Source organism: Pezoporus flaviventris, unplaced genomic scaffold, assembly GCF_033815535.1.
Source record: "Pezoporus flaviventris isolate CSIRO_AGI_PZ_B2104156 unplaced genomic scaffold, CSIRO_AGI_Pfla_v1 ptg000002l, whole genome shotgun sequence".
Lineage (NCBI taxonomy): Eukaryota > Metazoa > Chordata > Aves > Psittaciformes > Psittacidae > Pezoporus > Pezoporus flaviventris.
In genome coordinates, this window is record NW_026892550.1 from 43,448,204 (window position 1) to 43,466,033 (window position 17,830).

The 17,830-nt window shown below is 42.0% G+C and overlaps 1 protein-coding gene across 1 annotated transcript; it reads left to right on the forward strand.

The window, feature by feature from the left end:
• Position 1: 1 nt before the first annotated feature.
• Positions 2-16,426, forward strand: TMEM154 (transmembrane protein 154). The gene is made up of 6 exons (XM_061476534.1): positions 2-203; positions 7,164-7,472; positions 9,186-9,213; positions 10,324-10,409; positions 11,927-11,987; positions 15,720-16,426. Exons 1-6 carry the CDS (start codon positions 137-139, stop codon positions 15,733-15,735), a joined length of 567 nt encoding a protein of 188 aa, XP_061332518.1. The 5' UTR covers positions 2-136; the 3' UTR covers positions 15,736-16,426.
• The last annotated feature ends 1,404 nt before the right edge of the window (positions 16,427-17,830 follow it).

Below are 17,830 nucleotides of genomic sequence, written 5' to 3' on the forward strand. Positions count from 1 at the left end.
AACCCATCAAAGAGAGTCCATCTCCTCAAGAAATGCAGCTCAGATGCACCCCGGCAGGAAACAGGAAATGTAAATGTTTGGGTGAAGCAGGGAGCCAGCCAAAGAGCCCCTCAGGTGGGAGCACCGCCAAGGTAACATGCAAAAGCAAAACCTCATCGTGCTGCTTTCTGCCCTGTCACTGGCTGGAGGATCTGCTGGGAATGGTGAGTAAGGAAGCACCTTTTTCCTCTGAGGTGGGACCGTGTTCCGTGCCTGCAGTGCTGGGACCAAGTTGGAGGGCAACACCCTCCAAACTGAGCATGAGGGAGATCTGTGGGGACTTGCTCTCTGCCGCTTTTTGCTGTATTTGCCTGCTCTGTTTTCAGTTCCCTGACTCTTTCCAAGCTTTGACTTTTTCCCCTTAGATCTAACCCCGAACAGCAGCGACCAAATCCTACAATTCCCACGTTTCCTAAACTGCAGGTGTGTAGGGAACCTGAATTTCCATGCTGGCCTACCATGCATTTTGGTTCTAATTTTAATTATTTGTTGTACTTGTTTAACCTCACACCCATACTATCAGCATTTAATAGCAAAGTGAAGGACAGAGTATGGATTCCGTTCAAAAACTGTCTGCCGCTTTCCATGCTCTCAGTGCACTGAAACCGGTTTAACGAAAGATCAGCTGGTTCTGGAGATAAATACTTTGAATTCTCGGGCCCAGAACAAAGTGGTCAGCACCGTGGGTTTAGGTACTGACCTTCTGAAGGGAAGAACCATGAATGGGAAAGCCACTTGCAATAAAATGCTGAAGCACTGGGGTGTCGTTGCAGAGGCTCTCAGCTGTTTGCAGGGAGTAGTTTGTTCCACTGGCACTTTGGCAGCCAGTGACTGAACAAGACAGGCAGCTCTTTCAGAAAAACCTTGCCAGGTGGTGTTTATATGCCTTTCGGTGTCAAGCAAATCACTGCCTTAGTGCCTCGGCATGGACTACAAGTGTTTGCTGCCTCTATGCTGCTGCAGCGAGCAGGAGCTCTGCAGAAAGCAGGGAGAGGAGGACCATTCTCAGCTATCACTGGACTTCCTCTGTTAAGGGTTTAAAATGCATTGGTGAAATAGGTGGTTTGGTATGGGTAGTTTTGCCCTGAAAACCAGTAAGATAAGTAGGGTGTAAAACTGTGCTGCTGGCTCCAGGTGTGATGCTGAGCTGCTTGCAGTCAGCTTTAGGATTCTTGCTTAGCTATAAGGGTGAGCTCAATGAGGTATGAAATGGCTTGGTCTTGTCTGCATGACTACAGCCCTGCTGCATTACAGACATGTTAGGAAAATACTCTGCAAGCATTGAATGTAGCTCAGAATCAAAGTGGTATGAGGAAAAAATCCTGCCATGGACAGAGCAAACTGGAGGTCCCAGAGAAAGAGAGGGACATGATGCAAGCAATGCAGAGTGATCAGGTTCTGGCCTCCTTTGCTCATTTGCAGTGTACTCATCACTAGTACTTCATCCCCATCTCCACTGGGAAGAGGAACACCTTAGTCCCTGACTCCCCCAGCCCACAACTGGACCCCCCTTGCCCTTCTTTACAATGGGCATTAAAGGCTGCATAAAACACTGGGCAGATACCACATACCAGGTGCCCCAACCCACTGCCTTTAGAGGCTTCCTACTGGTAGGTCCACCCATAAATTCTAGCTGATTTTGAAATGGTTCCTCCATGAAAGTGAGTCAGTCCTGACAGAGCTCTCCCTGAGCCTTGTCAGCCTAGGCTCTCCTGAGTCAGTCCCCAGCTGCTGGGGAAAGGGAGGAGAGCACCCAGCAGGAGAAGAGCAGTATCACTTCCCCCCATACAAAGGCAGCTTTTGGTTGTGCAACCAGCTCCCAAAAGTACCTGGGGCTTATGCTGACTGCAAGAGTGGGAGAGGTGAAATTGTGAACTTGGGCTTTGAGGGGGGAAAATTGAACTGGAGGGGGAAAGAGTTTATGTAGAGGTTTATGTATGCCACAGGCACTGGTGGGTTGGGAGCCCCCCTGCTGATGGCAGCCTCCCAGAGGGATCCTTTGCTCTCACCCCTCCTCATTTACAAATCAACAGGGAAGGACCTTTAAAAGAGCTTTATTCCTTCTTCTTCCAGTCCCAGGCACAGCCCTCAACTTTAAAGCAGTCTGCTGTCTAGAAGCCACTTACCCTTACTGCCTATTTTGTACGATTAAATCTTGCAGCATAGACAGATTGAAGCCTTTATAAGTCCTGTTCCTATACCATGCTGGAGCCTTGTAAAACGCTAGCCTTGCCATTTGGATTATGATTAACATATGGGTTTTCTCCCGGCTACACTATAATTACTCTAAGCCAGCAGCTCTTAGAGCATGCCTGAGGTCTCAGCTCCAGGTGATGGTGTTCACTGCTTAGCGTCACAGCAGCCCTGAAAGCCTACCTAAGTATGTTCTGACCCTAGGAACAAGTATTCAGGCCCTTACTATAGTTTACAGGAAAAGGATGTGACCCTACAGCCATTTCCCAGGTTATGCCATGTACCACAGTGTTTGGTGAAGCATGCAGAAAATTGCGGCATAAGTGGTCTGACATGAGGAGCAAAAAAACATGTGCAGGAGAGGAGCAGCAAAACATGTGAGATTGTTAAGTGGGAGAGCTGGGATGGTTGCAGGTAGTGCTTTATTTTGGCTGTGCCTCTGAGCTGTCATTTAGAGCTGTTGTTCAAAGAAACATTGCTATCAAAGATCCAGACTTTCAGCAGCTTTTACCATAAGGACAGGTAGCCATTCTGTCTTCAGTAGAAAAGTGCCTTTTAGGTTAAGTTCCTTATGAAGCCAAGGTCTCTTAGGGAGTGATATTTTTGACCTGTTACCCCTAGAGTAAATAACTTGCGAATGGGTTTGAACCCATCAGAATCACCTTGCTTCTAACAAAGCAACAACATGAGAAATAAGGATTTGCTACATCTCTTTCCAAAGTGCAGCCCCCTAAAAGCAGATTAAAACCCCTTTCTACTGAACACATCAATTCCTTGTATATATTTACTCCTGTTTCTCCCTTTTATCTACACACACAAGCTTCCACTGTGTTTTATTCAAGTGCTTCAGGGATACTTCAGAAAATCTCTCCCTTACATCAGCAAGATTGTATACTAAATTTCAGTCAGTGACACCAGTCTATTTTCCTTCAAGAGATTTTGTGATAGCTGGAGAGCCTCTGGAGCTTTTGAATCTTTAATTTCAGGGTCCTCCTGAGAGTAAGGAGCACTGAAAGATCTGCATCACTGTGAAGTCACACGGATATCACTGATGCAGAGCTAGAAGGCCACAGGATTAAGTAGATGCGACCATAAATTTGTATGGAAAACCTTTAATACTGGGAGTGAGAAATGAGACTACAGGTTCACAGTTTGACTCTAAACACATAACTGAATTTGCAACACTGGCATTTAAGACAGCACTTCAGCTGGATGGCAGTATAGTGAGGAGAAAGGAGTTTCCATCATTTATAAGTGAGCTTAAACAGTTGTTTCCTCTTTCAGCTCATACCTAGATAACACTTTCTAAGCACCCCATTTTAATAGGATCTTGTCTACAGATTAGCCATCCTGAAATATTTGTGCTCCTCATCAGAAGGGCGTACGCACCTGACAGCTAGCCTGCAGGCTTTTAAGGATTCCTCTTCTAGCCAGACTGACATGCAGGACCTGCAGCAACAAGCAGCTGGGCAAGCCCTGGCTACGGCAAGAACAGCCTTTCTTACAGCACGAAATGTAAGGAGAGGAACAGAGCAGGGATGAGTCAAGCAATAAGGAAAGAGGATCATACAGACCACGTGGAGTGGTATGATTGATACCACCAGAGGAATGTGTGTATGGAACAGAGTGATACAGGACGCGGTAACTTTACATACACAGCTTTATAGCCTTTTCTGTTTTGTCACCCTCTTGTGAGCCTTCCTTTCACTGCACTTTTATAGCTTATAGGGGAAACAAAAAATCTTTCAGACTGATAAGCTTGACTATACCATTGACTTAGCTCTTGCTTTTTCTCTATACCATCCTTTCTTTTTTCTATAAGCTGGTACTATAGTGTGATTTAAAAGATTCCCTATAGAGTCTCTTTCCTCGAGTCTGATGAGGAGGCAGCAGGGAGACTGATGATTTTACACAGAACCAAATGTGCTGACTGCTGGCTATTTTGTCTTGCCTCGCATCCAGCTGAAATCAGAAACCTGTTTGCCCGCTTACTTCAGCAGGTAGCACGTATCGCCACCTCTGAGTGCTACAGCACAAACCTCAGAGGAAGAAATGCTGCAACAGCAGAAATACTGTTTGTTTGTTTGTTTGAGATGCAATTGTCTGGACTGCAATCTGTAAAGCTGGGCAGACTCAACTCCCTCTGTTTCCTTTGAAAGGCAGGCTTGGGAGTAACAGGCAGAAGAGCTAGAGGGAGGTGTGTTGAGGCAGCAGGTGAAAAGCAGGAAATGCGAGCAATATCCTTGCAAAAACATTGTGCAATTGGCTGCCCTTCTGCTGAAGGACTTATTTAATTCACTTGCAGAAAAGATCTCTGTAAGAGGAAATGGTGTTCACAGAAGAGGTGCTGTTTTGTTCCTGAAATTACGCAAAGTGAACAAAAATACATGGCAGCAAGGTCACTCCCTGTGATTTGCCATTTTCTTTGCCTAGAGACTAGAAAAGATAATTCTATTTCACACAAAGACAAATTATTTGAAATCTGTTTCACAGCCCAAACCCAGGCAAATAAAAAGTGCCAGAGACACTGGAAAAGCCTCTCTTGGAAATCAAATGCAGCACAGACTGCAGCCGAAAGTTCAGCACTGCAGTTAATGAGGTGTGACTGGTTGCTTTTGCTTTCAAGTCACACCACACTTTAGACATTTGAAAAATCCATTTTAGCTCTAAGAGTAAATGAAAAATTAAGGTATTTTCCCCACAAACTTTCCCATTTGTATTATTTTAAGCAATGGATTTGTCAGTGTATCAAATGCAGCAGATGATAGGTTTCAAGGGCAACAGCTAAAGAAGGAAAATGAAGCAAGGTCATTGATGCAGTTTGGTAGGGCTGCGGTGGTCCATCATGCCATGGTTTGTGGTGTGGACATCTCTAGTAATATCTCCCTGGTCCATGCAACAGCAATAGAAACAGAGCATCTGCAGGCACTGGGGACTATAAACTACCTTGGGAAAGAAAAGTCAAGTGACCAAACTAATAATGGAGAGGAGTGCTCCCTCCCATCCTCTGGAATAGGAGTAAGGACTGCCATCAAATCATGTGAAGAGGTGGAGAAGCACACACGTAAAGGGGTCATTACCTGCAAGGAGGCAGAAATTATGGTTTGCTCTTGACTGAAATACTAAATACAGAAGAAAATGACAGAGAGACTACTGATATGAAGTGCTTTGCCACTGAACACCTGACATTTTCATTGCTGTATTATGGTGAAAGAGTCTTGTGACAGTTGCATAATACCTAATGTTTGAACTATATTCCAACATTAGGTATTATTTATTAAGTATTAAAATCCTTTCCTAGCTTTTAGGAAAGGATGAAACAATCATGTGCCTGAGTGATAAGCATGACTTAAAAATCTAGATAAATTATTGCTATCATACTCAAATAATTTTATTCATTTGAAATTGGGTTTCCTGGAATATGATCTCATGAGATACTCATCTCCTCTTTGAGACAAATCTGTCAGGAGAGGAGATGCTGCAGAGTGGATTAAGCAAGAGCTAGCACTCTAATCCCAGTTTTCTCTTTCAGTTGGCATCCCTGAGAAGGACAGCATCCATGTCCTTCTGATTTCTCATTTGTAAAATGGAGATAACTGCTCATCTCTCAGGGCCATTATGAAGATTAATGTGTTTACAAAAGCATTTAAAATTCTAAGTACTGTTGGTTCCAGTCCTGTGAGATTGAAAATGCCAGCACTGAAATGCTGAAAACCTTAAACTCTTGCTAACTCTAGTGGAAACTATGGCTGCCCAGCATTTTATGAGAACAGGGAGAAACAGGTCATTGCAAAAGTCATGCAAAAGTCCTGCTTTATTGCATAAAATGAGAGACGCAACACACCAGCATCGTATCCGAAAGGGCAGATAACAAAAAAATCCTCATTTAATTTCATGCTAAGAAAATTACTGAAGGCTTTGCATTTAGAAACATGCTTGTGTAATTTACCTAAAGACTGATTCCTGCACTTCTGGCTACAACAGGATTTTTAGCATCAGTATAGATTGCAGTATCAGCCCAGAATCTGCTGTACTTGTTTTGAACTTTAAATTCCATGACAGTCAGCAGAGTTTTAATTAGCCTCAAAAAAAGGCTTGTTTCACTATTACTAATATAGCAAATTTTAGCCATTTTTCTTGCAAAATGCATGGTAAACAAGACCAAAACCCAAATCAAGGTTCAAAACCCCCAGTCTTAGCATCTGTGAAGCGTAACCAGCACTGAGTCTTTACCCTCCGCTCCTTCAGCCAGCCCATAGGATTGGACAGAGGAACAGTTAATTGCACCTGTATCCAGTAAAGTCCCCTTGTTACTACCACCTCTTCACATCCATGCAGAAATGAAAGTCAACAGCTTCTGCAGGCTTCAGACTTCTTTTCACCAGTTCTGTTTTTCACAGTGAAACAATTTAAATTTGAGAAAGAATCAGGGACATGAGTGAGCTGGAGGAATTGGTGAACCAGAGATAATGTTCTCCCTGAAGAGAGTACTAACTCCTTGGGTAAGGGGAAGGATGAAAGTGGTTGTGGCTGTACATGCCACAGCTGACGAGCAAAGCAGGATAGTGTAGTTTACTGAGAAGTAGAAGACCTATGTGAGAGCAAAACCAGATGCCAACCTGCAGGGAAAAAAAGTCTATTTGTGCAAGACAGCTGCGTGCAGACAGACCACACACTCCGACATGTCCCAGTAAAACGTGAAGAACGTGGTCAGGACTGTAAGATTTTGTGATGAACTTACAATTTAATTTTACATCTGATGCCCCAGACTCCAAATATGATGTCTGTGGAGCATCTGCTGATTTCTTTTTAAGAAAACAAATATTTACTTTTCATCAAATGAAAAGTAAACATTAAAGCTATATTCTTTGACTCACTGATAATGCTAATAAAATTAACAAAATACTAAGTTGTCCTCATATATTTGGCAGGCTTTGAAAACGATGGTTCAGGAGATGGATCACCAATATTACCCACTGTTACAGTAACGCCTCCTGCTACACGTTCTTCAACTGCAGATGACCATGAGCCAGTACTTGGCACTGCAGGCGCTACTGAAAGCGGCCCTGAAGGAAGAAGTACTCCAAGTACTGAACTGGATACCGTAAACGATCAAGACAGCCTAGCAGCAGCAGAACAGTCTATCTTGATATACGTTGTCCCTGTCGTGCTGCTGGTCCTGTTGATTTTGCTCATCATATCTTTTGTAATACATCATAAAAGGAAAAAGTCTAAGCAAGGTAAATTTGTCTTCTCATGCATCAGAACGATATTTTTAGGACACACTTAACCTTAACAAAATGTTATTTGGAGGCCTGGAATGCCACATTTAGGATGCACTTCTCTGGTTGTGGCTGCACGTTTGACAGTTAGGAAAGGGATCCACCAATAGACAGCAGCACCTGGGCACACATCCTTCCTTGGGTAGGAGCTAGTTCTGCTCCTGCTCACACTGCACACTCATGGGAGCCATAGCACTGAGCTCCAGCTCCTGGCAGGGCCAGGAATGGTGTATGAATGCAACCATGTGGCTACAAAAGATTATTCTGTCTTTATACTTGATAACTTCATGCAAGTTGAATTTAATGCTTCTATTGCCTATATTGCCCACAAGGTAAAGCTGCATCAGTAAAATAAGAACAAGCAATACCATTTTAAAGAACACATTTAAGGGCTTCTGTGGGGTGGTGGCAACTATGAAGATACCACAAAATGAGTTAGGAATCCCATGGTCAGAGTGCCTGGGTGCTATGATAGGGTGAGCAGTCCTTCCAGAAGGTACCTCTATCTGTTAGTAAAGAAATTGATAGCATGGAGTGTCAAGCCACAGAAAACAAACTGAGGATTAAAACCATACAGTTGGTAAGTGAAATGGTCATATCAGTGTCTCTACAGAACAAGAGTGCAGCTATAAGCTCCTCAGCCTGCAGTGACGTGTCTTCAACATGTGTTTAAGGTCCATTTTTCAGGGCATATTTAGGCTGCACATGCCTTATCGCTGGGTTACCCTCTGTTGCTGAACCCAGGACACCCTCATAGCAAACTCTGAATTCACAGCCAGGTACCTAGTTGCCTGCCTGTTTCTGGATGACCTGAAATGCAGGTACAACCTTCAGGTCCTTAGACCTGTTGCCCTGTACCTACTTGCTCAGAGCTGGGATTTTGAGCATCCTCAAAGCAGGGGCAGAGAGCTCTGTGGCCCTGACATGGCTCTGCAGTCTGTGAACGTGCTGGAACAAGCGGGAGGCAGCAGCACCCCAGCAACAATGAATTAAAAATAAGCCGATTTAACAGAGTATACAATGTGAAACCTATATGGAGTTCTTAATACTTGAGAGCACTTAATTCCTGCAGGGGAAATTATTTGTCTGAATAATTGCTGTAACACTCTTCCCACTCCACTCCCCATCTTTACTTTGTCATAGGGTTTTAACAAACTCGGGATCCCTTATGACATCTGGCTAGTTCAGCTTCATTTGCCTAACTGAGCTTTAATCTGCCATGCAAGTCCATCCCCCATCTTCTCTCCATGAGCAGCTCCCAGAGTCTCCAGGCAGAGACAGATTGCCTGCATGTCGTCTGCAGCAAAACGTCCCAGCACTTGAAGTAAATAATTTTGCAGCAGCGGTTTCCTTCCAGGATACCATTTCTCTCATAACATCTGTTTTGCTCAGGGAAGTGAGCATCTGCCCACTGCAGTGCTAACAGTTGGTTTCCTCCCAGCATGACTGAGCTAAATAAACTGAGCACTGCTTTTACTATGTTCAAGATTAAAAATAATGGGTTCCTCTGATAATTACAAACAGGATGAGATGTTTTTTCTTTCATCTATAACTATTATGCCTTCTGAAAATGCAACCTGTTTTACATGACACTATTCAAGGCTTGCTTGCAGTCTGGACAATTTACATACAAAAAGCAGAACTATGAACACCAAGTTTTTTCTTTTCCAGATGAGCTGGGAAGTGAAAATGTGAAAAGGTAAAGTTTATGACCATCATTTTTATTTTTACTATAACAGTGTATTATGATTTTCAGCTCCTTCACTGTCTGTTTTAATTTAACCGTACACTAAACCCCATTACCTTTTGCCATCAATTACTCCAGTTAACTATCTCTAGAGGTGGCTAAAGTGTGACTTCATTATCTAGCTGAAAATGTGTGACTAGAGCAGGAGAACAAGAGTTATAATGGCCAAGGTGAGCACTGCCCGCAGTTACCCACTGCCTGCCCTGGGCACTCCCAGCTCCACCAGCCACAAGACACCACCAGACATACAAGCTGCCCCACGAGCAAAGGGGATCAGTTCCCAGACTCAGCACAGGCTTTTACTATTCAGAATAAGCTGTGTGTCTTGCTCCCCTGTTTTTCAAGTTTGTCTTCTCACTCTGAGTCGAGGTAGAAAGGCTCACCCAGCTCCCATGGAAGCAATGCCTTCACTGGTGGGAAAACAAGCCAAAAGCTGCATGGTTCTTAGAATGATAATTTTTACTGGTACCTTCTGTTTAGCAAGATGGAGCTCACTGATGCTGGATGTTATTAAATTGGCTTGGCAGGGTAGGGCTGGGGTGCTAAAAATATTTTTAATACCATGTGACTCCAGGAATGATCAGCAAAGAGAAGCTAAACAGAAGCATTTAAATAAATGCAGAGTTACTCTAGACATGACCTTTCCTTATGAAGTTGCTGCCAACAGTCACAGCTAGGACATAACTCCAAACAACAGGACTTTTGCCACATGTTCCAGCAGATCAAACTGTTTCAGTTATCTGTTTACAGAAGTAGCTGCAGTGGTCCTGGGCTCTGCCGTACCCTAGGCTGCACCTTCTGAGTCCCTCTGTATGCAATGTCCCACCCAGCCCTGCCTCTGCCCAGGCCTGGCATCTCACCACTGCTCTTTTGCATCTATGTGCAGCCATTTCATTCACACCCATTGGGCTGACATCTCAGATTACTAGGCTAGGATAGCTTTCCAGAGTTTATTTGTGTGTCTGGAATTATGAAAGGCTCATACAAAATTAACTAAGTTGTAAATTGTTGGAATTAAGCTTTTTGTGTAATGCCTTTTTCCCCCCTCTCCCTGCTTTCAAGTCCTATTTTTGAAGAAGACACACCCTCTGTTATGGAGATAGAAATGGAAGAGCTTGACAAATGGATGAACAGCATGAACAAAAACGGTACATGGTAACCCCTCTACTCCATTCCCCTTCTCATTCTAGCCGACGTAGATCCCATGTGTGCAAAATACCTTACATTGATTTTCTATGTGTGTCACTGCTTTTCCTATGACATTTTTAGTTGTGTTCTTGGCTCCCTACTACTAAAATAGCAGTACAAATGTCAGGGGTAGAATTCTTGAGAGTAGTATTTTAGTTTGTGTGGGAGCTTATTTTTAACATATGATAGAATATCATAAATGTTTTGAGTTTCCAGTAGACACTTCTATTAAACATCTATAGCTGTGAACAGTATTTATACTTTTAAACACATTTTAAGTACTAGTTTCTTTGAAGCATCTAGTCCTTTCAGTCTTCAGAGTTCCTACACTTTCGTGCTCCACGTTGTGCTATTGTAGATGGATTTACTCATCGTTCAGACCACCATTTATTTAAAATTGCTGCCTGGATCCTATGAACGCATGCCTCCCCTCTTTGAGACCCTTCCCTTGCTTTCCATATCTACAGCATGAAGCACAAGCTGCTCTTTACTGCCAGCACCATTCATCATCTGCATCCTCCCTGGCAAATCTATCAGCCCTTAGCACCTGAGGTAACTAGCACCAGCAGCATCTTCAGCTCCTTCTTAACTTGAAGTACCTTTTCTTCCCTCCCCTCCCCCCATTTTCCTCCCAACTGAAGTCTCCTGGTCAAAATCTCCAAGGGCCCTGCATCCTCCTTCAAGATTCTCCTCAGAAATCTCAGGTCTTTGGTGTGAATTAAGAAGCCTCATTTTGAACTGCTAACAGCTTTTTACTGCCTAGGAAATGCTGAAATGCTGCTTTACTTATTTATTTATTTATCATTCTTGGTTTCTTGCCTTATATCCAAACGGCTCATTGGCCTGACCTCCTACGGGATGCTTTGTTTCTCAGGACATAAAACTCTTTGGAGCATTTCTTTGCATCAGCAGAGTGCTCTATGTGATAGGGTTTTAACCTTCGCGGTCCGTAAACTCTAGCAGAAAACATGTGCTAAGTGGCAGTAGTGAACTAGAGGCATTAAGTATAGTACATACAGAACCCATGCTGTAAATTAATTCTTTTTAAAGTTCTGTGGACAGAAGGGAGAAAACAGTTTACATATGTGAGGGGTTTTTTGCTAGTGTTCCCTAAACCCCATCCCCAAATTCCCAGCTCGACTATAAAGCATAGGTGCAACTATAAGCAGTAGGTGGTTAACAAATAGTCCTCCCCATGGCTGTTTATAGGAAACAGTGCTCAGAAGTAGTGAATTTGTATAGGTGTGCATAAACAACTGAAATATATGTAATAAAAAAAACTATTGCAGCACCTATCAAAGGGGAAGGAAGATTTAAACTTTATAATTTATGCTATAGGAACCATACTATTTTGCAGATTAAAAGGTGCAGAAAAGCATTTACAATTTTACATTCATGCTAGAGCTGACACAAATTTGAAATGTATGTGGGAGAACCACAAGGAATAACCATAGTCTTGTTTCTTACCCTCTTACAGCTGACTGTGAATGCTTGCCTACTGTAAGAGAAGAAGAAAAAGAATCCATTGCCAACCCAAGGTACTTTTACTTCGTTATATAATTTGAAGAAATACAGTCAAAGTCATTTCAAAATAATATCTTTTTTAATACATAATTATATACAGATAAATTCTTTGGTCTCTTTAAGTTTTTATAGAGAGACTTTGATTTCAGTTTATAAGGTTTGCCACTCTTATTTCTAAACCAGTCTCTGCCTGTAAATTGCACGGCTAAATAATCTTGCAGTTGTAAACCTGTGCGAGACAGACAACCAGATGGCACAGATGGAGTTTCACTTGCTGATCAGACTTTAGTCACAGCTTCTCAAGGTGTTAATACAAGCATTCAGAATAGCTTCCTTGACATTCCTCATTGGCACGGACACCCAGCTCCCTCTGCTACCGAGCACCTGTAGGTCCCCAAGAAACACTGCCAGATGTTCTGGCTGGAGTTGTGACCTGTTGGACAGGGGCTTGTCTGACTCAAAGAGAAACCCAAAGGATCTTCCCAGTGCCCCCATGCAACCTTTCCCCAGAGCTGGGTCATGGTCCAGAGATCCCAGAGAGATGCAAAGCCACAATCCTGACAGCTTGTAGACGAAAAAACTTTCTGGCTGGTTTCCCCAGGATTTTGGCCACAACCCCTAAACTCCTCTCAAGCTTCCATTTTCTCTAATTAAAAATTCTGGTTCCAGCTGGAAGTAAGGGACTGTACATCACCCTTTCCTGCACTTGTGTTGCAGCTGCATTCTGGGGAGTGCGAAAAGCATCTGCTCTGTGCCAGGTCACAATAACAAACAATTAGACCATCCTGTGTGCCAAGAAAATCCCTGGTGCAGCGGAAGCAACAGATGCAAGCAGGCAAGGCTGGAAGCAGACAGGGTTGGAAGGAGGGGGACACAAGCCTTCCCCTTCTCATGGCACCAGCTCAACATGCCTCTATTAGAGCTGCACCTCCCACTGCACACTATCATGGTAACTCAGAAAAGAGGAGAACTGGGATTTCTTGATTAGGAATGGAATAGCAGTGATTTTAAATCACCACTGCTGGACAGCCTGCAACTCCAAAGCTGCAGTTTCAGGGTAGCTTTCTGATGGGGCTGCACCACTGCACCTATTTGTGTTGAAAAGGTTTCTGCTTATGTCTATTGCAAGAGAAAATTGATGGGGTATGTGGATTATTTAATTTTTTCAAGACTTAGATCCTAGGTTCCAAATGCAACCAAGCACAGTAATTTTACCCGAAGCAGCTGGAAAAGATGCTAGATTCACTAGCCATCTGGGTCTTCCCTTCCAGCCCCTAAATGGTAACTCAGAGTGTGGGAATTATTAAGGAGAGGCAGCTGCACAGTTGTTCTCTAAAAACAGATTTGCTGAGCATACCACTAACTATAGTAGGGAGTATAGGACGAAGTGTGCTTCAGTCATGTGTTAACACAGAAGTTAGTCATACTATAAAAGGCGTTTTAGTCACAACACCACCCTGAGCACTGTTTACTTCTACTAAACAGTTCCTTTTCAGAAAAAAAAAATCATCATGACATACCAGCTTGACTGACATTTTAGATACCATCCTTGCTAAAGCACTTTTACACTGTATTTGCATTAACCCCATCAGAAGTCAAGGTTTCTGCTCTTGAGTGGTAAAAGGTAACTTTGGGCTACGTCCTGCCTGAAGTTCCTCACCTGTAAAATAGAGATATTGTCACTTCAAAGCACTATAGTGAGGCTTAAGCCTTGGTGCAAAAAAGCAGCCCTGTTCAGGTAAGTATGCCTCAGTCAGAGTGAAGGTACACACATTATTTCAGCATATTTTCTTATGCCTGGTATCTTAGGATCAGACTGCAGAGAAATTTATGCTTCTGAGTTGTAGGAAGGCAAACAAATGCAAATAAAAAGAGGAGATTTATCTCTAAAATATTCCGAGATTCTCAGACAAAGGATATTAGTTGAATACAAAATACTAAATTATTAGGTGTAATTTCAGATTCTGAAAGACTCCTTTGTTTGAGCAAATTTCTTCCTATATTATGGTAATTCCTCTTTTAGATTTTATTGATTATATTCAACATGGGAAACATCTCAAGGCCTCACTGAACACAGCTGGCTGAGTGTTGTTTTTCTGCCTCATAAATATGCTGGGGGGAGTTCATCAACAACCAAATGTTTGAACTGTGAATTAGTTTTGATATCATTTTGAAAACATCCAAGACTAAACATTTCAATAATGACATTTTGACATTTTCAGAATGCAACTTGTTCCAAAACTTCTTTCAGAGTAAGTGACTTTTTAATATAAAATTTTAAAAGGTTTAAAGAACAGAATCCTGTGGTGGTGACATATTTCTAAGATAAGCATTTCTCTTAACTCAAAGCTACTTTTTCAAATTTCATTTTACATGAAAATTTGAAACATGCTCCCTTTCAAAGAGAAAAAGTATCTGAAATGGTGGGATTTCATGGTAAACACAAAAATTTATTCTCATTTCTGCAATTGAACCTAATCAGACCAAGATCATCTGCTTTTCCTGACCAAACTCTTAGCTGAGTTAGAAATGTCAGAATAAGAACTACATACAAATAAATGGCTGTTTGCAGCAGCTCTTTTGAGAAAAGTGAAGTAAAATGGAAGAAAACTATTATTATTGCAAAAAAATTGTATTCATGAGCATCAAGGCTGCAGATTTGTGCACAAGAGGCAAGATATGACTGCCTGAGCTCCTTTGTAGGTTGAGGTCATCTGCCTTGCACGTAAACTAAGTTAAAAATATATATTTTAAATATATATTAAAAAAGTGTATATTCATCTTGCCTTTGAAACCTAGTGCTAAAATCCTGTTTGTGCCTGAGCAGAAAGCCACGAAATCTCCCCAGCCTCACTGGAGTTCCCATCCTGTGCATGCAGGAAGGAGCTGGCAGGTGGGCACAGGCAGGGGTTGACACTCCTGTGCTGCACAAGTGGGTGCAAGACCAATCTCTTCTCCAGGGACCTTTACTCCCCTGGCAAAACAGAAGCACAGTGTGTCCCCTTCAAAGCACAAGTCTTTGCAGGCTGCTGAGTACCATGAACCTTGCTTTATCATATCTCCCGAGGGAGTTCGGTTTTCCTTGGGCACTGCTGGGCACCCTCCTAATCTTTCTGTCTGAAAAAGCGTGACTTTCTTACGGGGAAATGTTCTGTATAGGGAGTAAGTCAGTACAGAAAAATACTCTTCTCCTAGCTGTGCTTTAGTTTGTCAAGGTACTTCAAACCCATGTGAAATATTATGAGTGGCCCTTTTAACTTCAGAGGTGGTTTAAAACCCTGCTGTTAATGCTGACTGAAATCTGATCATCTGATAAAAGTCACATTTGAACATTGGCATGAACCAAACATTATTAATAAAACACTAGGGAGCAAGTTAGCTCTACAGAAACCAGTGGGATAAAGAAAATTCACCTGTTACAAAGCCAGATTTAGTATAAAAATTCCATCTGTAAAATACTACCCTCCCCTGTAGAAAGAGGGCAATTTCATTGCTCAGTCCTCACCTGTGAGCAGGAGAAAGGGGGCACCAGGTAGCGCCTAACCAGCAGAGAAGTAAGACCAGCCCATGGTGACAGCATCTAGCATCGCAGATGGGGTCATTTGAAGCACTGCATGGCTGACACATTTGTTTTGATAACACATTCTCAGGGACTCCAGAGATACTTCTGCATATTATTTCCTGCTGAGAAAACTAACCCAACAGCGTGACACTGGTATGTTTCTTTCTTTTCCATGTACATGCAGTGATGGTGAATCATGAAGTCACAATAGCAAAGAACTGGTTAAAATGAAGCAGTGCACAAGCTAACTATCCTCCAGATATTGGATGGACTGGATTTACATAGAATTCATCTCAAAAGGCCGGAGAAGCAAAAGCTTTTGTTGTGTTCTGCTACATAGTCTTCAGAAAGGAAACATCACCAAAGGGAAGGAAATAGAAAAAGGAAGAGGACTATAGTAAGATCAGGGGCTGATTTAAATTCCTTCTGCAATGAGAATTATCTCACTTCAAGAGAAGCCTTTTCTCCTCCTAAAAGTTCTCAAAATAGTTCCTGTTTCTGTCTAGTCCTTCAGTTGTGTATTGTGTGGCACTTAAAACCACTTCTGTTCCAAGTTTGGTGGGTTTGTTTTGTTTGGTTTTTTTTTTGTGAGTTATTGTTTTTATATATAAATAGCAGCCATAATTCTGGACTGCCCTGGTTTGGTGGATGTGATGCTCATGCCTATGCAATGTTTGGTTTTCAATTTTCTGTTCGGTACTGGTGCACTGATTTGCACAGGGCATCTGCTGGGGAGGTACTAGACTAGGACTGACAGACCAACTCTGAGAACAGAGCAGCTGAAAAGACTCTCAAAGGATTTGCCACAGGTGACTGCAGCCCAGTGAGGGCATGGTTTGTGTAGCATGCTTTTTGGTTTTCAAATTAAAAGCATTGGAGAAGTGAAAAATACTATTTTGAGATTGCCTTTCAGTTCACTATCTTCACAGATTAGTACCTTGGGCTACCTCTCACCATTGAACCCTCCTCCAGGGCCAGTGCTGTTCTTTTAACAATCACTTGCTTCAGGAATATTCAACTTGAAAACGTTTTTTTTTTCTTTTTTAAAAACGAGAGGTTGAAAAATTGAACACCACAATACTTATACCAAACAAGTTCAGGTAAGTACAAGTTATGTGTAACTACTTGGTCAAGGTATTAAGATGCAGTAGGATCTCTGCTTCTTCTGGTTTTGAATACTGAGGTTGCAATATCTGAAAGACATGAACTCCTGAGTGTGCCTGGTCAACTTTAATGACACTGAAAAAAAGGACTCCTTAGATGATGAGACTATAAATGTTATAATTGCATCCACTGATCTTTAGGTGGCACATCTCTTATGGGTGTAGCTTAAATATTTAACACACATGAAAGTGGATCCTTGTCTGTGCAAAGCTTACCCCACCTTATTTAAAATATTAAATTCATATCCTACTGTATCTCATATCCTACCCTATCACATCCTACCTGTCCTCATCTATTTAAATACATAATTTCTTCCCACTTAATACATGTTTAATATGATTGGGTTTGTTTTGCCTGCAAATATTTCACTACTGTGGTATCATGCATAGCTTGGTTAAAGACAGCAAACAAACACCTCAAGCCTCTGGGATGACAGCTAAATGCCACTAGCAGCAGACTTACACAGGAGGGTTCAGCTTTGAGTAACTGAGAATGAGCCAAAATAGAAAAGGAAAAAATATTTACAGCTATCCATATTCATTCATTACTGAGTATGACTTGATTAGTAATTTCCTCAAAGAGTAAAAGATCTATTCATTGTTCCAAAAGAATTTATTGCAAATATTGGATTTAATATGTGAGTGGGGGTAAAATAATTTTCCCTGCTTAGATGATTAAGTTTGAAAAAGTTTAAGGTCATATTTCACAACTTTTTCTTTAAAAACATTTCCACAAGTTCCTGGCAGTAAACTCATTTTCTAGGATATTTATTTAAAATAATGCAATGACAAAAGGAAAAAAGTGAAAGACAAATTTAGAAAATTCAAAAAATGGAAGTTAATATTTTCTGGTAGCAGCCTTGTTAGCAATTTCTTTCCAACAAAGATGTTATGCACAGATTTCCTGCAGTTTGCAAAGCAGTAACCTGAAGACGCCCAAAACAGAGGATGTTTTCTTTAACAGTACAAGGTGGAAAGATTTATTTTGAGACCATTAACTGCTGTGAGGCTCGTGGGCAGTCAGTGGTGACTCAGCAGTCTCAGCCCACCTTACTCTAGCCCATGCAGCTCTGCAGCCAGCAGCCACTATGTTCTCTCTAAAGGGACCTGAAGCACAGCTGGGACATGAAGA